The sequence below is a fragment of the Dermacentor albipictus genome, unplaced genomic scaffold, assembly GCF_038994185.2.
Source record: "Dermacentor albipictus isolate Rhodes 1998 colony unplaced genomic scaffold, USDA_Dalb.pri_finalv2 scaffold_14, whole genome shotgun sequence".
NCBI lineage: Eukaryota > Metazoa > Arthropoda > Arachnida > Ixodida > Ixodidae > Dermacentor > Dermacentor albipictus.
This window is the reverse complement of record NW_027225568.1, coordinates 13,049,166-13,074,429: the sequence shown is the minus strand read 5'-3', so window position 1 is coordinate 13,074,429 and position 25,264 is coordinate 13,049,166. Positions and strand designations below refer to the sequence as shown.

The following is a 25,264-nucleotide window of genomic DNA, read 5'->3' as shown; positions in this document are numbered from 1 at the left end:
ACGGGCTCGAAGAAGGGTTCTCCACGGTTCCGTGAGATGATCGTATAATCAGTGACTGAGCTACTTGTGGTAGCATAATCAAGTGCTGAACAGAAGTACTAACCTCTCTAAGTTCTATTTGCGGTCATTGAAGGGCGTAGTGTAAAATGCACGCTAAAATCACAACTGTCATGTGAATGCGGTGATAGGAAATCTGATTGTCTAGAGCCCATTTATAGTAAAGGTGCGCATTGTCATGAGTGTCTTGGCATAGGGCACCTTTGCGCTAGTTAGTCAATGGCTAAGCGTAATTTGCGCAAGTGCATTATATGTACCTGTATCGAGGTCTACAATCTAAATGCAGCTCCAACGACAACAGATGGTAGCTGGAGAGCAGAGATGTGACGATGACCTTTATGCTTGTGCTGCTTTCCAGTGACCTGCACTGCTTTTAGAATATGCCTAGCTGATATAACCTAAATTTGTATATCTAATTAGTTGCTATCGGTTCGACAAAAATTATTGTATTTCTCGCTTTAGCCCGTCGAGCAATGTAGTAGCGTGAAGCTACCACTAGTTTCAAAGAGGCAGCAGGAGCTAGAAATCCCGCCAAATTTTTTTATATAACCTTGTGTAAATCAAGAACAAAGTTAATAAGTCATCCGCTATGGAAAACTGCGCTTACGAAGCTTTCTGATAATCCGCAGAAATTTGATCATTACCGCAATATACTTCACATATAACATGTGGCCACGGCGTCATGATAACTTCGTGTGAGACCCGTGCACCATATGAAATTCTAAGTGCGCCAGATAAACCGTGTCTACCATATTCAATCCTGATCATACCATGCTGCGCTTTTTTTTTTCTCCCTAGGATAATGCGAAATGATAATACAGCTACAGAACACGAAGAACCTGTTAGCAACATAATGTCTCAGAGAGAAATTCATTACTGATGGTTTCCTCTATACTTGGTGGAGGAAAAAGCAAACAGTGGCGCTGCATACACTCTTTAAATGTACACGTGTTGTGCAGAATGGCCGCAAGTCAGGGCCCTCGAAACGATATCTATAAGCAAGATATACAGACTTGCACTGCGTACAGATAACAAATAAGGCAGCATCATTGCTCGAGCGGCCGCTACTCGCAGCGGCACGGTAGAAGCTTCCAAGCCTTCGCGTTAGCATCCCAAGTAGTGCACTTGGTGCAGGCAGGCATAACCCGAAGCAGTTATTTTGCATTCCACTGTGCCGTGATATCAGATGCAGCTTATAGTTTGTAATAAAATGTTCATAAAAGTGTCGCCAGTTGTGTCGCCTTGGTTACGAAAACAGGACACTGCAGTGACGGGGGGAGACTGCGCTGGTGGTCGCCAGCAACGTTCGCCATTGAGCCTCTAGGCGAGGCAACCGCTTCCGCTGTGCGCTGCGTTAATCGATATTCGGGAAGGGTAGCCAAGGATGCGGCTGCTGCAGGGACTTCAGGCTGAAAGCAGAGCGCACATAATGTCAGACAACACACATTTTCACAGTGTTCGCAAAGTTCAGAATATCAGTGCACAAACTTGGAGGAAAAGCCGGTGTAATTTATCGGATAAGCTGAGTCGATAGCTCTCAAATTACGACTCGCCAAGCTTCACGTGCGCTACCTGTTCCGTTGAACAATACTCTGGCATTTAGTGAAGCGACTGCAGGTGCCACTGCCGTCTTATAAAGAATAAGTGTCACGACTGTTGCTTGCACTGCTTGACGAATATTCACGAAAAATGCTTCAGTCCGAAGTTTTCTGTTTTCATCTCGTCCCTCTCAAACATCCGAGCGCTACTCGAACCCTGTTACTCGTTACTCTCAGTCATCAAATAGAGAAAAAACACAATACACATCAAACAATTCTGAACAATTGGCTCACTTCACTTATTCTACCACTAAGTAGACTACGCCATGACCTTTACTTAAGCCACGCCTCCGAAATTCGATAGTCGCATCCGCCAAATTAAATTAGCATTATTGCAAGTCTGGCTACGCGATAAAATTCGAATCGTTACGCCACTGCGTGTTCGGGCGGTCGCTGGCGCAGGCATATTCAAAGCTGCGCTTCTCATCAATTTCGTGTCACTATTTTGCTTACTGAATAAAACCGGGCCACAGGAATACGTAAGAAGGAAGTGATAAACACACGAAAAACAAGGGAAGCCTCAGCTGGACCCAGTCCGTCGACAAAAGAATTTATCTGCGTCAATCCCCAGGCCACGGAGTACGATAGACAGGAGAGGCGACTCTGGCGCCGCGCATCGCATTGTTTCGGGACAAATTGTGACACACGGACGCCGGACGTCTCCGTTCATTTCTTTGCTCTCTCCCTCCACTCCCCTTTGTCGTGTTCGCACATGCTTTCTCCTTCACTGCCGTGCTCGGCCCACTTGATGAGAATGATAATTAATAAGTTTATTGGTATCCCCTTTAAAACGGGTTGGGACAAACCTGCTTGATTTAATAAGATTTCACTACATCCATCCCTATTTAGCTTTTTTGCCTATCTGCCTGAAGAAGAACAAGTTGATGATGATGATTTCTTGGCCTCCGCTTTGAAAAGGGTCACTGGCGAACAGTCACCAAGCCTGCTTGAGTTGACCAGGCATACTATGCATGCTTTTCATTCCAGCATTTTTGCATACATCTCTTTGTTTTGCTCTTCTTCAAAACTTCTCAATCTACCTTGTACCGCTTGCAACAGATCCGGTCATATTAATCTCTTTCATGCTCTTCTGCACTAATACACTGAACGTTTGTTGCTTATCTCGGCTGGTTGATGCTTCCGTCCACTTCAAATCAGAGCGCTTCTGGAAGATTTACGTTACCTACGGGTCTTACTGGGTGAATCCCTTCGCATTCCATAAGGATGTGCTGCGTGGCCTCGGTAGTTTGGCTGTATGTGGTGTGAACTTCTCCTCTTGTCCTTTGTGTTTTTGACTGGTTTTTTCGTTCAAGGATATACACGCCTCATCTAGTTGCGAGTATTTGCTCCGGTATGTTTTTGACCTTAGGCAACCAGCTCGAGCTTCAACTAGCAAGGCACGGCCCTTTGTGTTATCGTACAGATTTTCACTTCCAATTTCTTTCTTCCCATTCTTTTAAATTTGCATGCCTTTTTTCTCGCATAACGCCGTCAGCCGAGGCACGTAGGGATAATTCTAATGCTTTGTTTCATGTGCGCATGTGCTAGAGTGGCGGAAGGTGGAGGCGGTGCCTCAGACACGGCGAGGCGGCGCGCGTAGAACGTGTGGTCTGAAAGAAACACGGTCATCACCCCCCCCCCCTCCCACCGTCCCCGTGTCGATTCGACAGCAATCAAACAAAAAGATATGCATGCACAAATGAAAAAAAATGTGCAAGTAAACACATATAATTGCTTTTCCTGCGCGTACGCGAATCATTTCTACAGGTCCTAGGTGAAAGCAGACGAAAAGTAAAGTTGCACAAAACGACACTACAGAAGCACTCGTCTTTTACGTCCGAACGTTAGCGTGGAAGTGTCGCTGTACCCCATAGCTGTGAATGTTACGTGCTGCGCACTCTTCGCGTTCGGTTATTTGTCAACTAGCAAGAATTATCCCTCAGTATGTTTAACCATGCCCGACGAAACGATATATGTTGATGTTCGTGTTTGAAGAGGTGGTACTGGAGAACAGCAAACGATGAAGTGTTTTGTGTCCGGCTGTAAATCTTGGCATGGCAAAGGACTGGAGAAGTTTTCGTTTCGGTGACTGTTTGATGCGCACCTGCACCAGCATCGCGAGAAAAAAAAATAGAGAAAAGAAGCAAGCAAGGCATCTTTCTACTTGAAGGATTGCTGCGCGACTGGCCGCTCGAGGCACTTTGCGTGTGTTCGCGGGCTTCTTTCACGCTCGGTTAAACACTTTTATATAGAACGTATTGAGCAACAGAAAGCTGTATGGGGAGTTTTTCATGTTGCTCTGCAATTTCTTCATCGACACTTTTCGTCTAATTATAATGATTGAGAAGCTTATTAAGTGAGCGTGTCTCATTGCCGAATTAGCTGGAATGCAGAAAATAATGTGATTATCTCCAAGCGACGGCAAGGAACAATACCTTGGTTCTGTCCAGCTACATAAGATTTGCATATCTTTAAAGTTTGGCTCAAGTTAAATGAAACATCTTGCAGGGCGAAGAGTAAACGAACATTGTAAAATACCAGGATGTTACAGATGTTACCGCCGGGAACCGGCCTCCGTCGGAGTGGAGGCTGGTCCCCGGCTAAAGCGTTAGTAAAATCCTGGTGTTTTTACTACGTGGGGACATTAAACTCGGCGATTGCTGCTGCAGGATCTGCTCCTGCAAGACGATTGGAGTCGGCGTTCCTGTCTATCCTGCTCCATGGTTAAGGCGGACGCTTTCCTTCCTCGCCCACTGTTTTGAATGTGTGATTCTGTATAAAGTTACATTTACGTTTGTCACGCAGTGTTCGAAATAAAAGGAAACTCCCTACATAATGGATTGTTCCGGCTAGGTTTCATGTATTTCATGCAGCATTTTTTGGCCAAATATTTATTTTCTAGTCGCCAGTTATTTTTTTTCTCGTCGCCAAACTCGTATAACAAGTGTTCTAGTGTTTGGAGTCAAATTATGGGACATGAAACAGCACTGCAGCATGCACGCTATGTGGCTGAGCAAGTGCAATCGATTTCCTGGCCTAACTTGTACTTCTCTTTAAGGCATCATTTTGTAGCGCAAAAATTAAGAAAAGGAAATACAAATAAAAGAAAAGAGCCAACAGAAAGACCCAGTACTACTCACACTAGGCCAACCCGACACCGATTTCGGTCTACCGACTGTCCGCGATCGCGTTTTTTCCTTCGTGTCGGCGCCTCTGTCACACTGTACCAACGCCGACAATCTGCCGACGATCCATACTAATACTAATACTAAAACCCATACTAATACATTTCATACGGGTAACAGTGTGCAATGATTATGTGAGATGAACAACATTTCGAAATTACGTATGTCCATTTTTTTCTGGCGCACAAGAACGTAAGTGTTGGCTGAGGGGTTGTAATTGCTTGGATTTTAGTGAAAGCGAATCACTGTCTATTAAGCAACTTGAAGATTTTTGCCCTTGCTGGTTAGTTGAATCCAATACTTTTGTACTCATATGTTAAACTGTTTATACTAACCTAAATGCGGCGTCTAATCCTCCGTGACCATGTCCAAGGACCTCGTTGACAGCGAAACTGGACACTCGTACTGACGCATCGAACATAGATCAACGCGAACTTGTCGTGGTCCTTGCACATTCCTTGCGTATCGCTCTGCAGCTGCCTAGCAGCAACTTGCCGCACAACAACGCCGTATAATATTTTCTAGTCGGTGTTCAGGAACATGAGATTGACAGTCCAAGGCTGAGCTAGTGGGCGCACGCGAAGCGGGCCCAACTGAGGCCCGAACGCCGTGCATTGGTTGAAGTCCTAGTCATCGACGATCATGACGGACTGCCGGCGAGGTCTGGCCGGACCCTGGCCAACGAGTAGGGACACTCCATCGGGGCTCCCGTAGTAGGCATCGGCGATCATCTTGGCCACGTGACCGTGGCTCATCCTGCGTGTGGACACGCCCTGAACTTCAAGTATCACGTGGCCCGTCTGCAGGCCGCCAGCTTCACTCGCTGCCCCAGAATCCTGCAGTGTACCAGTATGGAAGGAAAGTTATAGTTAGTTGACAATTCACAGAACTTGGCCTAACGGTATACCTTGGTATCAAGGGTGATCTATGAAAATATTTCATGGACACCGCACATACATAATTACGAAATGGTCTTTTCCGTGCTGCAGGAATACTAAATCACTTACGATATTATCTATGAAAACCGTTAAGTCCGAAATATATTGGCGCTTATGCACAGTCACAGTGGCTACTAACTTCTACTCAGGGCAACGAAAACAGCAACAAATTTCAATCATGTCATTTCGCTCCAAAAACAAAAAATTCTGGCAATAGCTAACTTATACTACTGAGAGAGCACCTCACAATACTTTATCATATTTGCTATAATTCATATTACAACGCTATAGAAATAGAAATTCGGTTAGAAATTTTTTCTTCAGTACTAGTCAGATAAGAGGAAATTCGCAGTAAAACAATAAAGATACACCATATATGTTGAGATACACCTGAATTTGTATACCGCGCTGGCAAACAAGTTATGGTGACCAGGGCAATATTTCACAGGCAGCCTTTACTGCTGCACGTGAACACTAAATGTGCAGTAGAAATATCAAGAACACACAATATGTGATCTAAAATTTAGCATAACGTTTTTTTCCCTCTAAACTTCGCGCCTATCGCCAATGTGTTATGAAAACAATGCGACATTGCAGCTCGAGCTTACCTTACTGACAGTACATGTTTGCTGAGCACTTCTTATGTTCTTTTTTTAAATCTAGCTGAAATTGTCGAAGGCCGACAACATACATGTAGTATTGGACACGTCACGCAGCACTGTATGCAACAAAAGTACTAGTGTAGGCGAGCACAATATCGTTGTCCTTGCTTTAGCGGCACGCCAAACGCGATAAGAAAACTTCGCTCGAATTCAGCTTTCAATTCCGTTAAATAGATTACTATCCGTGTTTCTGTATGTTGTAAACTCAGTAACTGACAACATTAGCTCCACCTGACCTGTACTAAAATTGTGGGCATGTACTGCTTCATTCACGATTGACAATAAACAATGTAAGCTTACTTGTCTGACGTGTTTTTTTGCCATTTGAGGCCTCCCGGTCACCTGGCGATATAATAAAGGTATCGATAGTCATTTTAGAGTATCGTACACACGAACACAGCTCCGAAAGCGGTAGCAAAACAACCAAAACCAGCGATCGAGCAGCACCACGAACCCCACCAGCCGCTAACGTAGCGGCCATATTGCTCACTAGGTAATGACGATGATAATAGTGCCAGCGCCATCTCTCGGTCACATACTTTAGTTCGCAACGCCACCGCTACCCTTGTTTCCGTTGCACTGTGGAAGGTACAGTTTCCCTTCTCTAAGTTTGTATAGGTGTTCTGTGGTTATGCTACGCCGGTGAAAAGTCGACGCTCCGCCGAATAGCAGTCTAGCGTCACGGCGACGCCAGTGACACCGGTGGCGTTCAGAGCGCTTCGACGCGGCCGGCGCGGGAATAGAACGTGCCGCATCTCACGCCGGAGCCGCTAGACCAGAGTGCATCGCGCGATGGCTTTGGCTGGCGGCATAGAGTTTATACAATAATTACTAGAGGGAACTCTGGCATCATTCAGCCACCGCGAGAATGATGGGCAGTAGATGGATTTGTCTGATCGTACTTGTGGATTCAGACGTACTTGTGGCTTTGTTTATAGCGCTTTATCTGTCTTCATTGTCCTAAATTTCAAAGCGACCTATGCTTTTCTAAGTGCAGGATACTCCGCAAACGCGCACAATCTCTACTAATTGCTGCGGCTCAACCTCTCGAGGTGGGCAAATTGAAACGCGCCAAGCGTCTCAACACGCTCGCTTGCCCGCGAGAAATTGATAAGGGCGTTCTATGCCGCTTGTCGATCCAGACGTTTTCAATATCGGGCTTCTGTGCTTGTGGTCCTGTGTTTGAATCCTGCCGTCGAACAATGTCAATATATATTTAATTATTTACTACGCAGTGCTCTGTTATAAATGATAAGTTTACAAGGTCTCGTAGGCATTTCAAACCAGATAGACGAAGTCTAGGCAAATTTATGTACTACTTACCAGAATTTCCATGCTGATTGAACCGCACCGATTGCATCTTATGTAGACGGGAGCGCTGAGTACCCTCTAGTAATTATTGTATGAAGCTCTATGGCTGGAGGGCAGCCCGCTCGGCTACACTCTTAAAAAAATTATGCCATTTGTGTCGTATCTGGTCCCCAAACAATCATCGTCATCTGTCTTGCCCGCACTTCCATTCTTTCCTTTCCGCTACGAGCCCAGTACTTAATAGTCACGAACGGCTTGCGGGTTATCAGCGTGACGCAGCATTCTCATAAGGAAACTAGCAAGCGCTGAGTTTTCAAGAAAGGAAACTAAAGCAAGGAATATGACAATTATCGTTGTGGGACAAGATAAGCCCCAAAGGGTGCGAACTTTTTAAGAGTGTAAAGTTTGCGTGCACTGAGGAGAGTGCACTGTGAGAGACAGAAAAAAGTAAGTCTGTGCCATCGCAAAACGAAAAAAAAAAAGCACTGCAGGAACTCCCTCGTTGGACTTGTTATATAATACGTAAGCAGTATTTCCAGTCACTTCTCTTGCACTCATGCAGCGAATGATTGGCTCAGTGGCGCAGTTACGCACAACGCGGCTCACTGCGTCAAGGACGACGTATGGTGCGGCAAGTTCCAGTTACCTAACTGGTGAACCCAATTACTGGGAATTAATCTTATTGGGCGATAATAATGTAATCGTAATACATCTGAATTATAGTTACGTAATATGAATTAATCTTCACTACCCTTATTATTATTGATTGGGCTTAAGAGATGTCAATATCAATTCAATATACAATGTCAATTAGCTTAATTATGCTTCGGTTATATTATTTACTATTACTTGTACCAGCTTAATCCATTAATCCAATACCATTAATTAATCGCCTGTGACAGATGGCCTCTTGTCCTTGAGCTGGATCATTCCAGGAGGCGGACATTACTAGCACGAGAAATCTAAACATAATTTCAACTAATTAAGATAATGTCCTGATTGATCTCCTAACTAATTACCTTAGGGCACGTTGCAATTTACGAATTGTAGCCGTAGAGTTTGCAAGACGTATCCGCTTGAAACGAATTTCCAGGATGACACCAGTTTCCAGATATTATTTCTCAAATGTATGGAACAAGATACATCGGCGTTCCAGTTAATTTTGTGCTCGAATGCTTAAAGGAGCATTTTTTAAAACAAGTAAGTAGCACAACAGTGCATTTTTAGGGCAAGTTTGATGGCGCATACCTCCAAACTAACGTCATTCTGGGAATTCATTCTAAGTGGATGCGCCTTGCAAACTCACCTGGTACAATTCGTAAACTGCAATACGTGCCGTATAGTAACTAATTCAATATATAATTAGTAGATTTTTGTGCATTAGAATATCTGTTTCAATTTATTGTGCTAGTAATGTCTGCCTCCTAGTATAATTTTCCTCCTTAAGCTATATTTTATTCGATCTTCACACGTTATCTTTAAATATTTCAGAAAGCTTAAAGACGATCCCCTTGTATATCTTCATGGGACACGTATTACAGACAGAGGGACATATTTCCGAGGGAAGTTCCTCTAGAATGCTTACGTATTAAAAACGCTCTGGCAACAGCTGATCGCCGCGCGCTGCTCCGGGCGAAGTTCAACTGGCTGAACTGTACACGGGAGACAAATTTTTGGAGATGCTGGCGTCGCTGGCATGACTTATCCGACTTCACCAGGCACTACCTGGCGCGCTGGAAACGCCAGACTGTATCCGCACCTTTACAGATGTTAAGTCCAAGAAACTTGGGTGTCTATCCTTGAGTTAGGAATGAGGGCGCTTGTCCATGATGTTACGAAAAGTCAGTGGAAATGAAAAAGAAAGGGGGGTACCTACAATTTTTTTTCAAAGTTTTGATTGACGTCTTTCGTGTTTACATGCACGACTAACGACAAAAAACAACATTACAATAACGTTTACGGAGAGGACGTTCGCTATAGGGCGTACGTGCTGATATTATTGGTCTGTCGGCTTTCTGCAAAACTTAAAAATGAAGAAATTTTGGACTGTGAAAAGGCCTGCATATTTTACCGATGTGATCGTGATTACCGGTATGGTGGTGGTGTTCTGCTGGCGGTTGCCGATACTCCTGCTTCTCATGTCATTCCAATTGTATTCTCACTTGAGCTCGTGTGTGTGTGTGTGCGTGCTCATTGATTCTCGCGAAATAATTTTTCTGTGTCTGTTATCGGCCACCAACTGCATCACTGTCTTTCTGTAATGAACTGCACGATGTTGCCAATCAGCTGTTCGTCAGCTACCCAAAATCCGCCCGCTTCATACTTCGCGACTTCAACTATCCTGGCATCAGGTGGGAAAAAGACTCGGTCTCCTTAAAACAGAAGTCAGCGGAAAGCAAAGAATTTTTGACTTTGTCAGGACTTCAACCTAGCTAGCTAGCTCGTTCACTTTCCCACTCGCATAACTCCCACTTCCGCTAATATTCTAGACCTAATACTTACCACTGCATCAGACTTCGCTGTTTGCTTAACTCATTCACCGGGAATTAGCGACCACTCTATAATTCACTCTACGGGCAGAGGTTTCCAACAAAAAAAAACTGGGTTCATCCAAGACTAAGGTAACGCAGACGTTAGTGGAATGAATAGCAAATTGCAGGCCTTTGTTGATCGATGGGTTTCCGGTTTTGAGCAGCGATCGGTCGAGGACATCTGGTTGCTTTATAAAAGCAAACTCTTGTCTTTAATTGATGGTTTTGTACCTAAAAGAAAAGTTTCGTCGAGTACTCGCTCTCCATGGTTTAATAACATGTTAAAGCGCATGCGCAACAAAAAGAAGCGAATATTTCGATGCGCAAAATTAACAGCCAGAACAGACCACTCGTCTTGCTATAAATGATTTAACAGAGAATTCTGTACTGCACTTTCAAAAGGCAAGAAGGAATTCTTTGACAAAACTCTTCCGTTGGCACTGTGTTCTAACCCCCGTAAATTTTGTAGCATTATTAACGGTACTAAAAGGACACACATTCAATTAATCGACACTAATGCTCCAGTAGTTCAAAAGCGTATGCTGCAATGTTCTGAACAATGTGTTTGTTACTCATTTTCATAAGAGCACCCCCACAGTATTTCCGCATATACCAAAACCAACTTCTTACCAATGGATTCCATCGCTATTGATGCAGTTCGTGTGGAAAGGCTGATTGTCAACTTAAAAGTGTCTTCATCGGCCGGTACAGATGGTATCTCATCAAAAGTGTTGAAGTGTACATAAGTTTATTCTTCATTGATATTGTCAAAGCTTTTCGAACAGTCATTACAGATGCCTACACTGCCCTCAGAATGGAAGATAGGGAAGGTGGTCCCTGTGCATAAATCTGGTAATGTACATTTCCCCAATAATACCGCCCCATATCATTAACATCCAGTCCAGTAAAATCCTAGAACATATAATGTACTCGCAGCTCATTGAATTCCTCGAGTCCAATTCCTTCTTCAGCATTTATCAGCATGGATTCCTTAAAGCAGTTTCGTGCAAAACGCACTTGCTATGTTTTACCAACGACTTGTTTACTAACGCGGATCATGACTTTGATACTGATTGCATATATTTAGGTTTTGCTAAAGCGTTTGACTCACACGATCTACTTATCTTCAAGCTTAATCAACTTAACATGGAACCCAGTGTACTTGCACGGATTAAGGAATTTCTCTCTAACAGTAGTCAGCATGTGACGGCGAATGACTCCGGTTCACCTAATTCTGCGGTAACATATGGGGTGCGATCTTGTACGCGTTCCAAAATAGAACGGAGGCGGAACCGAGCCAAATACGATTCGTCAATTTGAACCGTGCCGAACGCCATGACGTCAATTGTGACGTGATATCTGCTGTCAATCATTGCGTGTGGTCTGCTATCGGACGAACGGAACGGAACATACCGCCTATTTCGTGACGTAAGGAACCGACCGCCTCCGTTCTATTTTGGAATGCGTACAAGATTGCACCCCTAGTGTCCCGCAAAGGTCCGTTTTGGCTCCTCTGCTTTTCTTGACCTATATTGATGATCTTCCTACTTGCCTTTCTTCGTCAACTGTCCTACTGTTTGCAGATGACTGCGTAGTTTACCAGAATATTACAAACCGTGCCGATTATCTCAATTTGCAACGCGATCTAGATAGGGTATTTGAATGGTGCAGTAAATGGCTCATGACACCTAATACAACTAAATATAGAAGCATGCAAATTTCTCGCCACAACACCACCCATTGTCCGCGTACTTACTCCCTCAATATTATTCCATTACCAACTGTGCGTGCTAGTGCACATCCCGGTGAACCGTATTATAGTACGTTTTTCCATCCATCCATCCATTTGTTGACAGTTATAAATAGCTTGGTGTTCACATTTCTTCAAATTTTTCTTGGAATACGCATGTCGAATATGTAACCAACAACGCGAATTTCATGCTTGGTTATCTGCGTCGTAACATTTTGTTGCCCCATTGTCCCTGAAGTTAAGACTTTACAAAACCTTGGTACGTTCTAAATTAGAGTATGCATGCGCCATATGGGATCCTACTCAGACTACACTCCTTCAGTCTTGAAGACATTCAGAATCGCGCAGCACGTCTCATCTTATCGAATTATTCACGTCACTCCAGTGTCACATCTATGAAGCGAACCCTAAACCTCCCTGACCTTTCGTTGCGTCGAAAGTCATCTCGCCTTAACCTTTTTCACAAAATCGTTTATTGTAACAACGATTTGAAGGACAATCTGTTTCATCCGCCTCATTATATATCATCAAGGACCGATCGTCGCATCAAGTTGGGTCTACCGTCTTGTCGCACAAAATTGTGTAATGACTGTTTTGTTCCTAGAAGAAGAATCGCATTGAACCACCTTCCCTCCACAATGGCCTGCATAACTGATGACCAAGAGTTCAAGATCGCTTGTAATTGTCGCTTGCAAATCGCTTGTAATTTTGTTTAGCTGCATGTCTTGCCACTTTTCCCCCTCTCCTTTCTGTAGTGCCCTTGGGCCCTGAAAGTACTTTTAATCAATGAAGAAATAAATACGTGTATGGATATGATGCGTGGCAGCTGCTGCGATGTGTTGTTGCCGCCCTCGATGGCGATGCCGAGCACGGGTTTGGTTCGTCGTACCGTCACACGTATCCGCCCATCCATCAGTTCCTCCACCCGGTGGCCCTGCGATAAAAAGTTCTCCCTAAACGTTGCATGAACGAGCACCAACGACACCTTCGATTGTGTGGCCGACAGTCATAGCATGATAAGCCACTTAATCACAAGTTCACGCACGTATAAGCTCCGCATGCAGAAGGAACATGAATGATAGATTTCCTTCGTGCGTTATTCTTTCCCTGTGGCATTTGCGGTATTATTGCGAAACATTCTTTTTTAACGTCAATGTCAGGTTCACGGCGCTAGGCCACTAGTGAATATCAATTGTTTATTTGAACAAGTGAAGCGAAGGCAAATAATTTGGGATATCACGCAGAGCCACGAAAAAGAGTGCTTTCAATAACCAGCACATTTCAGATAGAAACGAAGATATTTACTTGTACTTCTCAAAGCCTGGCCACTGAACTCCATCAATGACAAGCTTACTGGCTGTTGCGCCTCACTATATGAGCCAGTTAATCCTTAAAGCTTTTTAGCGGACTAATCAAATATAGGCATGATCTTACAACTCAAATTTTTCGGCCACAGAAACAAATATATATGTTGCGTGTACTTATCTTGTAGAGCTTCGTGGCTTATATGAGATATTTATATGCATTGCTAATGAACGCCAACATCACTGCATGTAGAAAGTGGTCCGATTTCTGTTTTCACATCCACTTTTTAAAATTTTCTCGCCTATATGCGGGTCTTCACTACAGTGTTGCGCGAAAGGTAACAAGGGTCTCATGTTCTTTTTTTCCTAAAAGATGCAGTAAATTTAAGCCAATCGCAGTGTTGATCTAGACGAGTTGCTATTATTTCTTAATTTCATTTCATTTTTACGTGTACCTTGTCCTTCGTTCTGAATGATTTTTTCCTAAAGTGAACAAATCACCAATTCACAATGCGTAGCATGCGGCGCTGTTGAGGACACCCATGGAAATTAGCTACTTCGTTTAAGCCAGTGTTTCGCAGTGCATGACTATTCGCCAGTGTATAACGTCAGGACGTCAAACAATAATGTAGGCCATGGAGTGTTTTACGAATCAACTTATGCAGTGAACCTGCTTTGTGAAAAAACATGTATAGAAGGTATTTCTGTCTCATTAAATACTTATTGCGCCGTGGAGCAAACATAGTCCTTTATGTTGTGGTGCGTCAAAATTTTTATCAAGATGCCCTGCTAACAAAGTAGTACAACGCTTTGATTCCGGTAGGGTTGGCTTTGTTTTTGAGGAAGCCGTAAGGAGGCAGTTATAATGAGGCATCCACAGAAGGAGAGGGAGGCTCATCTCGTTTAGCCCCGGTACCCCCCAGTACGTTTCTAGCTTGTACATTCACCTCTGGCGGCTTGACATGTAGATGAACAGTTCTGACATATGGCGGTCATAGCCCTGATTAGGAACCGTACCTTCGTTACGAGAACATTGCTGTGAAACGTGGTTTGTAGGTTGTATTATGAATGCGACACTTCTCGTGGTACTTTCAATTTCGCATCACTCAACTTCAAGTGTGATTCCCTCATTCTACATCGACGGATCTTCAATCTCGTCATGACATTTCTGCGACAAATGCCTTCAAAGAGCACCGACAGCAGCTCCTTGGCGGTTCCACCAAGCAGCTCCACCAACGTTGCCAGGAGGCGCTACAGGATTCCTTCATCGGGTCTTGTTGCCTTGAACAGCAAGTAATAGCACAAATCGTGTGGTTCGATTTGTGTGACGCTGACAAGACTTATCATTTGTGCGCACTCCGCAACGCAGACCATGGCGGAGACTTTGTATTTGCCTCCGCGATGCTTGCCGCTAGCGCTGCTTCGTAATGGCACCTGGATAAGTTCAGTGGCGCAGCGTGCTGTCGTGAGCAGGCGCGAAGCGGTGATACACTCTCAATGGCTCAATATGCGCGAACGTGCCACATGCTACTTGTGGAACAGAAGACGTGCAAAGCGTGCTCGCACTCATAAGCAGTACCTTCAAAGTGCACTGGTTTCATGTCAAACTTCGAACCATCGGATCTTTCAAGCAAACTATCATGCTGTAATCTGAAATAAATTCTGGGGAGTTACGTGCCAAGACCACGATTTGATTATGAGGCACGCAGTAGTGGGGGACTACAGATTAATTATGACCCCCAGGGGATGTTTAATGTGCCCCCACTTCATGGCACATGGGCGTTCTTGCATTTCGCCCCCACCGAAATGCGGCCGCCGCGGCCGGGATTCGGTCACGCGACCTCATGTCTAGCATCGCAACACCACAGCCGCAAAGCCACTGCGGCGGGTCCATGCTGTGATTTCCTGCACACGATTCACCTAATGCAGCCCGGCATCGTGTTTACTGCCCTGCGTACACATGAATGTAAATAACGGCGATATTGGCTGCTGAAAACTTACCATACTTATTGAACGTCTTAGAGGAAAGGGACGACGACGGTCTTTCATAAAGGGGGTACTTCCAAAACGAAAGTCACCATCACCAGTGGCGTAGCTAGGTCGTCTGGCACCCGGGGCCCATAGGTCTTCTGTCACCCCCCTCCCCGGATGTAGCCAGCGGAAAGAGGGGTGTCTTCAGACGTATATGACACCCCCCCTCCTCACTGGCCCCTTGCACCCGGGGCCCACGGCCCCCCGGCCCCCCCTGTTGCTACGCCACTGACCATCACTCCTGTAGCCGGAAACATATGCAAGGGCACGGAATTCTTGTGGCGTCAGATATATACACTGATAACACTCATCGCGCTCATGGTTCTTTTTTCACTGCAGCGAAGTCCTTCATCGATACTTTAGGGATAGTGACATTAGGGATTACTTTCACTTTTGCACGAACTAATGCCCAGCCCGATGCCTGACTGAGGCAATAGGCATCACGTGAGACGAATCAGGCTGCAAAGCGTGGCGAAAGTGACACGTTTGCAAGAGCGCTTTTATATTGTAGCATCGAGGAAATATAAAATATGTCTGAAACGTGGGGACTTGATTTTGCGCTTAGCACCGCAGCATTTTGTAGGGTATCCCAGCTAACGTTAGCCAAGCTTTCTAAATAAAATAGATTTGAAAAAGATGGTGCAGGACATGTTTTTAAGATCTACTGTGTTCGGTCGCCAGGTCTCTGACTCGCGAACACAGCAGGTCTCGAAATCGTATCTTTGTCTGTGTTATATAATCTTTTGTTTCTCTAAACAGCTTGGCTAACGTTAGTGGGCACGCGCGGTATAGCGATCGGGAAACGCTAAGTGGCTCCCCCGTTTCCAAGGTACATTGCCGACTTGAATACAAGCCACAGGATGTAGCCACTCTCACGTGGGTATCGATTTAACCTGCCCTTCTATAGTGGCAATTCATCGAGGGGCGCAGTCAAAATGTGTGGTTACTTAAGGTATGATTTCGTAATTCGTCGAAGCCGTTACCTAAGCTACGCGTTTTAGATGCCTTAAACTTTCTCCGAACGCCTGGATACGCCCTGGCTGTGAGCAATTTGTAACAAATGTGAGCAATGTGAGCAAATGTGAGCAATTCATAACATAACAAATAAATATAGCAATACGCATGGCATTAAATACTAGGAGCTAATAGTCCATCGGCTTCGAACGGGTTTAACCCTAGTTCTCTCGGTGTGCGGCAGCTCACTAAGCCTTGCTAGCCTCGCCTGTCATTGGCCATCAGAATACAAAGCGAAAAGAATTTTCGCACCACTGCTTGCGCTGAGTAAGGCTCCCTTGATATTTCGGTTAGATTGGCTACTAAGCTCACAGACGCCAGCGTGTGCTTAAGCGTAGTGGGCTGCTGTTTCCGTAGAACACGAATGTGCCAGTGGGTGAAGAAAGATCCTGGCACAGAAGTGATGTGAAGAGACAGCGGAGAAGTAATCATCAGGATTGTATGTCTGCCCGCACCTTTAAATAAAGAACTCTGCTTTTCTATAGATCTAACTTTAGGGTCTTCTCTCGGTAAGCAGCTACGTATCCAGCTTTTCTAGACACCAGGGTTTACTTGGTGGGAGTGCCACCACGTGGCGCAGTGACCTTAAACTTTTCAATGTTCCCGCGGTGACGTAGGAATGACGTGAACGAAACAAAATAAAAGAATTAAAAGCTGTCCGTGCGCATTGTACTTCACGACAAAGCTTGTCCCACCGGCGTTATCAGTGTTCTAGATAAAAAGTGGTCTGTCGTCGGGTGGAAATTACTTGGCAACCTGAGAACGTTTAGTCGCGACGAGACAAACCCAGTGGTGATTGATTTCTGCCTTTTCAGAGACTTCCCGAAAGGCAGCCACGTTTTTTTTTCTTTCTTTCATTTTTAATGTTGCGAGATCAACGGGCTAGGTCAATCGCCGGAAGCACTTCGCGGTAGCTTTAGCTCGGCCCTAACTTCGATGTCGCCTATTCAGATACATGTAAAACGCAGAAACGCTTTTCTTATATAATCAATTGGCAGATTTTCATGAAATTTGTTGTACTTAAAAGAGAAGGTTAAATTCTAGTGAATTTTGAAGCAGGAAGCGGGATTGGATGTGGGTGTTTTAAAAAGAATTCTCAGAAATTGGTAAGCTCGAACAAAAAATAGTAGCACGAAACTTACAAATTCGCAGCTCTGCACCTAAAATAGATACCGCAGTTCTGTAAACTGCATCCATCAGAGCGTTTCAAAGTGGACAAATCTGATATGTCAACTTATATCGTGAATTTGTTACATTGTTCATAAGGGATTCGCAACTGTTTTACTCGCAAATTAGTGGTATTTTTGAGAGTCCTGTATAATATATCAATTTTGTCCGCTTCAGATGTACCTTGAGGTGCAATTGACGAAATTGTGATATTCTTCATGATTTCTTAGTTACGGATAGTTTCGTTTTCTGAAAACATGCAGTTTTTTGCAATTTTTATAAAAACCGTTACGACGTAAATAAACAATTCACAACCAACAGTAAATATTTTCTGAAAATTTTCTTTCAAGTTTAACAAACCTCTTCAAACTTGGTGCTGTGGTTGGTGTGAAAATGATTTCTAAATTTCTATGTATTTAGATAAGAGGCCCGAGCTAATGCTTTCTCAACGCCGCGCAGCGTCTACAAGAGGCGCGTCGTGGACGGCTTTTGATTTTCACCTGCCGGTTTCGTTAAGGTGCCCTGAATTATTTTCCTTTCGACTTTGCTATCTGCCCTCATGGGCTGCTCAGGAAGCTGCAAATCGAGATGTGCTGAACTATTGAGATAGATACATGCATAAGTTGGTTTTGTATCTTGAGGCAAAAGGCACGACACAATAATTATGAAAACTGTTTCTGTGTCGTCATTCGTTAGCATGCTATGGCGGAAGCTGCTCGCAGTATTACGTCCCATTTACTGGCCACTGGTCAAGGTACACATTTTGGCATGACATATAGAGTACTTGCAGTTAGTTGTCAAAGTACTGTCCTGGCACTCTTATTCGGGTGTACGAAAGAAGACCGATATTTAAGAATATTGTGCTGTAATACACGGGGTACATGTCTGTTTTCTATATTATTTACCGTGTTGCCGTTCCGCCTTTAAATATATAGCCGCAATGCAGACTAGCATACATTTTGGAAACATGAATCACCCCAAACTCGCCCAAGTATCTCTTCTAGTTCAGAGCCCACTCAGTGCGGATATGTAGGTTGAGCTTGTAGCTGCAATTCTTAGACCGTCACCGAGTGTATGTCTTTTAGCAAAGGTGTGCAAACACAAAGGCGGGGGTGACCAGGCGAGTGGTGAGCGGGGGGGTAGCGTGTGCGTGCCTTGTCCTTGGTGTCGTGCCGAGCATCCGCGGCGGTGTCGGCAGAGCTGCCGCCAGTGGAAGCGGGTAGCGGTGCAAACGTGGTGCGCTTGGCGGCGGCCGACGGGCGACAGCGGCGCACGCGTGGCAGCCGCACGGGCTCTTCGGCCGGTATCAGCTCCAGGTCACGCACGATCCGCTGGGCGAGCGCCTGCGCACGGCGGGCACCGTTAGCGAAGAGACACTGCTTCGGCATGCAGGCAGCAAGAGACGCGGCAATGACACAGCTCGCCGGTTCGAGCATACGCCTTCAGCGAGTTGCTATACGAGTACACCATAGAGAAAGAAATCTCTATGAGTACACTGAGAACTTGAGTGCGTTTTGCACTGATTGCAGTGCGACGCTTGCGTGTGGCGAGTGTGTGACTTTTGCAGTAGCAGAAGAGCTTGTGAAGCTGTACTCAATTAAATAGATTCTGACCTTAGCCCTGCCCTACCAATTAATTCGGACCACTTATTTCTGTTTCTTTTTTTAACATGAACCCAATGCACGTGTACACGAGCGTTATTGCATTCCACCCTCATTGGAATGCGATAGCCGCAGCCGAGATCGAACTCGCGACATTGAGCTCAGCAGAGCTACACCGCTGAGCTGCCACTGCAGGTAAAAGTATGCCCACAAGGTTACACTTGCTCCGTCATCACTAGCTGCGGTTAACTGGTTTTACAAAAAGAGAGAATAAGACAAAGAGGAAAACGGGAAGGTTAACCTACGGGAAGTTTGCGGTTTGCTATCCTGCAATGAGTGTTGCAAGGGCAGGGGGATAGAAAGATAACAAAAATACAGATGACATCATCGGCACGCATGCCAGAGAAAGAATTAAGGCCAACAGACAACGTTTGTATAGAAATTCAAAAACACCGCTTGCTTGCAGAAAGCGCCATAATGCTAGCACAGCCTTGTGGTGCGACGATGGGTCATGTCCGTGCTATAGCATTCACTGTTCCGACAAAGGCCTACCGTCCAACGGGTCGCGTATAGTGAAACCCGACTGGCCCCCACGCTGCATACTTGCGACCAGTGATAGCAAATGTTTCGTAGTTCTTTTAGAATCGCAGAGCTCGCAAGCCGTGGTTTCAGCCGCGTCCATATATGCGGAACGCGCAGACATTTGCAAAAGTCACGCCGATCCATAGTCGACGCAAAATGGTGCACTCATTTTAAAGTGCACCTGTTATAGAGAAAGACCAGGTGCTGGTTTACTGGTTTTAACGTCCAAAACAACACCTTGGATTCCAATGATGCCGTACGCTGGGGAGCTCAAGTTGAACTTCAGTACTGTGGTTTCCCCATTATGCCGTCTTCTAAGTATGACCTCCGTAAGTCGCGTACCGCAATCAAGACCTCGTGGTCAGAATCGGAAGGCAGTTTATAACCGCACTGACAATACAATTAAGGAGCGTATTGATCACGGTATAACAGTCTAACCGAAGTGTGACAAAAAAAAAGAAAGAAAGAAAGGACGTGGTGACAGTGCACTGTTATACTGGTATAGGCCTATAGGACTATTGTGACGTCGACCTTGGGCTTGCATCGGCCCCAGCGTCGTCTCCACTCCTGGCTCCACTAGTCCTTCAAACGCCTTTGACTTCGGCGCGGCGACAACCGCGACCGTTTTGAACAAGTGCACTTTTCCAAATATTGCGCAGCAACCATCATTACAATTCAGCGCTGAGGATCCCACAGTCGCTCCGCTGTTCTGCAACACGTTCACTGAAGGCGAAAGTAATTTCCGTCCTTCCGTATCAGATTTGTGAAAAGCATGGGATATTTATTAACGGACGGCGCCGTTTCCACCACGTTAACTGCGCCAAATACGTAAGTTTCATCTGCCAAAGCTATGATCGGACCTATCTCTGAAACGCGTCCTGCGGAGCTCTGGAATCACCTCCACCCGAACCACGCATGTTGGTTACATTCGTTCATTTGAATTAAACATACAAATAATTTGAATGAAATGAAGAGTTCTGCAGAAATCCGTAGTGGAGGATCGTTCATGAAAGGGAATATATTCATCTTTTGTATCTGCGAAGGAAACCCATACTCAAATTGAGAAAGCTTCAGAGTTAAAGAAAAATTCGTCGGCGTCCGGGGGCCGAATTGACAGCATTGCCTTTTCGCCGTGCTTGCTCTACAAAGAGCAAACTATCAGATGATTATGTCACAGGAAATTATTTGACCACTAAGAAGGAAGTAATATTAAATAAACAAAGGAGTTTTTTTGAAACCTGAAAATGAAGAGCATGAAGTTTCATGAAAATTAAAATTGTCATAAACCCGAACGTAACCCAAACCGTCAGCCAACACGTGTTCTCCAGAAACCTATAGCAACAAAGCTTCGCAGTGATGAAGAATTCGCCATTTGTAGAAATTTATGTTTTTAGCTCGGCTAGCTTGCACAGACCAGCAAAAACTCCGCACCTAATTCTTTCACAGCTAATTCCTTCAAAACATTGTCACAATCCCAACTTACAACCTTATTTTGCACGCACGAAAAAGGTCACGTTTTTTTTCTACCTACGGCAAAACAGTGGAATACATTACCCGCGCATAACCATATTTTTTTTATGTGTGTGTAGGAGAGGTTGGCATCATGGGTAATGCCTGCTGCTACTTCTCTCGTATACAAACAGTGAGTAACAAAAGTAGGCCAGCGGAAACATACAAACGCTAAATAGAGATGCAGTCAGCTATATAACAAGAATAGGTCGGCTAAGACAAACACACAACGGAGATATAATATCGGCATAAGAGGTAAATAATTGTCAGAAAGCGATAACGTAGAGTTAACATAAAGTTAAATTAGCACAATGTACGTCACCAAACACGAAATTCACACAGAAAGTGATGCCATTTAAGATGCTCTCACTTACAGTTCACTTGTATTTTAAGGAAGCACAGTTTAGAATGCAATATAAACAAGGTATACATGTTTTAACGAAATCAAGGTCAAGACACACTTCGCAAAAGCGTTAAACCGCAGCACACAACCGCGGAACATCATTCATGGAGAACACGTTACAACGCTCTTGTCGTTTACAAAAATTCTTCTAAAGAGCTAACTGTCCGCTCTTGAAGTTCAGTTGTCGAAACGGCCTGAATGCTCCTTTTTTTCTGATCAGAGCGGCCGTTTTTTCACAGCATCGAATTCATGGCATCATTCTTTTTTTCGATATTGCCCATGAATACTGCAGTACAACGATAGATGTTCAATATTTTCTTGTGATTTCGAGCAAGAGCCCGCTGAACTATCAGGTCATCCTCTTTCACGTAAAAAAATAATGCATTTTGTGTACGCAGTGCCTGGACGTAACCTGTGTATTACTGTTTCGAGAGAACGTGTGACCATTGGTGGAATATTGAACTGCATTCTTAGTGTCAATCTGAAATATAATAGAGTTTCGACCACTGTTTTCAAGCCAACTATCTTTCGATAATCGGACGGACAGTTGACAGACCGTTGAGTGCATCGCTGTGAGAGAGGTATCAGATGTTGTCTTCATCTCTGATTGTGCGAGTCTGTTTGAGCGCACAGTCGAGTCACTCGTTGATGTGTAATTATTTTGTGCTTGGCTCATAGTTCACTACACGTTCGCAATTTTTTTCGAAACTGTAGGATTAGTTTGTAAAGCTCGAGTCTATAACAGGTGAAGTGTCCTTCTATCGTTGTTTTCATTTTTGGCGTTGTGCAACTATTTGGGATAAGCGAGTTCCACCTGGACGTGTAGGATTTCCTATATCTCGATTAGCGCTACCACTTCGTTAACATATGAGCGACAGTGCAATGCATTCTCATGTAACCCCACCTGACCTGATTGGTCTAGTTGAACGCAGTGTGCTCGAAATAACATATATATATATATATATATATATATATATATATATATATATATATATATATATATATATATTGATATTTCTTTGCACTGTTCTGTCTCTAAGCTACAACCAACATTGTGCACTCGTTCATCTCATCTCATTACGAAGTTGACGTTCCTCATATTTCGTTTCCCTATTTCCCCTCCCCCACCACAGTATGTAGCGCCAATCACATGCTTATCTAATTCACATCCCCGCCTTCGCTCTTCTTCTTGTCTCTCTCAAGGTTCCTCTCTCTTACGTCTTCTTTAGCTATAGCTCTTAAACCTTATGTCGCTCCGCTTTACAATTGCTTTCCCAGCGTTTTAGGCTAGACTACAAAATTCATTTCTTTGTTTTCTTTTGGTTTCTTTCGCGTGTTGTACATGCACGGTGTACACCGTGTGTACATGTGTCATCCTGGCCTAGACAGTGTTTCGTCTATCACTTTCCTGCCACCCACGCTTTTTAAAGCTGGGAGGCAGGAAACCTACAGAGTGAGAGATGAAGAGGAAAGGCAGGGAGCTTAACCAGATATCAGGAAACCTATGCTTCTTTAGTGCATAGGTAGCTGCAGCAATTCAGGGGCGGTACAACGTGTACTAGCCTTCCATAGATTTGCATGTTCACAACATTTGGCTTTTCGCTGTGCCCACCGCTCTTGCAACGGGCATGTGCTTTCTGTTAAACGCTTGCCGCCGCGAGTTCATGCATGCCCACCTTACACCTTCGTATGCTCCTTGCCCTATCCGCCCACTTTCTTTCTCCCTGCTTCTTCCCTCCATCTCGAGCTATGCAGCCAACTGTTATTGCGCCACACACGGAAACCCTCTGCCCTGCTGTCCAATTTTCTATCCAAAAGTTGTCGCTTCCTAAAAAGTAATAAAAAAAGTCGCAGTTTCACCCGAAAGGTGGAGCATAGATTGCGATAGCAAATTATCGGACAGCTATACGAAGTAAGGATAGTAGTTTTATCAACCGTATGAACTTGCAAACACGGGCATAATAACTAAATTAACAAGCATGTTGTCACGCGCGCATAAACAAATTTCACTCGATGTCCGCGCAAACTCGCTGTCAAAGCGCTGGAGTGAGGAAGCGTGGCAGCAGCAGCGAGCAAATTGACTTTCGTGCTGCGTCTTGCATTAACGCGAACTAAGCCTCGAAGCCACAGTGCACGGCGGACTCTGTCCCCGTCGCAGACGGCTTTCAAGATACAGTGGCCCGGGCGGACACGAGCGGCCGTCCGGGTCGCATTAGTGTGGCATGCTCTATGCATGCTCCTTGTAGCGTTTGCATTGCAGTGGCACATTGCACGAAGGCAGCTTCTGAAGGAATGACATGGGAAAAATTCACCCTTTTGAGCTTATAATGTGCATGCTTGTACGTGTTTTTGGTTGCAATATCAATGATTATGTGGCGCTACATAAAGGCATACTGAAAATATTTTGCGCCAAAAAACACAAGACACACAAGAAAGACGACAACACCACGGGCGCTTGTGTTGTGTTTTTTGGCGCAAAATATTGTCAGTATGCAAGATCACCAACTAGCCCAGCAGTTAACTCTTCTAAACTACATAAAGGCGCCCACGTCTTCTTAATTATTATATTTAAAATTTTGTGTCTCGAATACTCTTTCTCTTCTTGAGCAAAAAGAAAAGAAGAGGAATAAAATAAAAGCTAGAAACCATTCTTGCACAACGTCTTGGAAGCGTTGGGAGCATAACTTTGAAGAAGAGTGTAGGTTTAAGCACCTTTGTGCATATACATCCAGATAGTTAACTAGTTTAGGACCTGTTTCTGCGGTGCCGAAGTTAACTGCGCTCCAACAGGATTGAGGCCAGCACGCCGCAAAAGAAATTCGGTGGCACGCCGGACTACGCGTGTACTGTTTCCACAAACATGCTTGCCCGTGCGCTTATCTCTTCTCAAGAGAGTAAGTACAGCTTTTACCGTTTGAACGCTTTAGCAGGGTACAAGTCTGTCTCACCTGCACAGAAGAAAGGCGTCGTTGGTGACACTGATTAGGGTCGCTAGCTGAATGCTTATAAGCAGTGTTCTCGCATCTACGGATAGGATGTTTTCCTGCGCAAATTGCTGCCTGGTGTCAGCACCATGCATTTTAGATAGTGGCTATTTCGCGACTCCCTTTTACTAATCCTGCATGATCAGGATCCGCAGTCAACGTTACGCCTTATCGTGGCCGCCTTACGTGCTCTTAGTAGTTGGACGTGACCCGAATTGCGTGCCTGTAGTGAATGAGCGAGTGCAATTGCCGACCGCGCTTAAATCACGACCATGCACAACGTCCAGAAAGAAGCGACGCACGTGAAAAGCACGCCAGCCTGAAGAACACTGCGGCAAAACCATTTTTCTGAGGTCAGTTCTTTGGGCGAGGCACGCGCAGAGCACGTTTGATCGTTGCAACCCCACCGCCGTACTCTGCGTGCTCCCATCTTTTCTTCTTCTTCTACTCCCTTCTCTAGAGCCCCAAAAGTAAGTGAAACTTCAAAGCGCCTTCCTGCCTCTAGGCTAGAGTGACCTCGAGCGAGAGAAGAGAAAGCACGCAGAACAAAACGTAAGCACGAAAGACTCCTTGCTGCGGTCCGTTCTCGATTACACTGTTGTGTGCAACTTTTGCATGTCTAAGTGAAGGCGAAGTA

General features: G+C 44.7%; 1 protein-coding gene across 1 annotated transcript in view; it reads right to left on the bottom strand.

Annotated features, from left to right (window-relative positions):
• Positions 1–548: 548 nt before the first annotated feature.
• LOC135905862 (whirlin-like) overlaps positions 549–25,264 on the bottom strand; it is a 639,865-nt gene continuing 615,149 nt past the window's right edge. Inside the window, exons 10-13 of the mRNA XM_065436976.2 lie at positions 18,703–18,891; positions 12,835–12,966; positions 5,176–5,676; positions 549–1,466 (exon numbers count right to left, since the gene is read on the bottom strand). Of these exons, the coding sequence (XP_065293048.2) occupies positions 5,467–5,676; positions 12,835–12,966; positions 18,703–18,891 (531 nt within the window). The 3' untranslated portion in view covers positions 549–1,466; positions 5,176–5,466. The remainder of the gene's footprint in view (positions 1,467–5,175; positions 5,677–12,834; positions 12,967–18,702; positions 18,892–25,264) is intronic.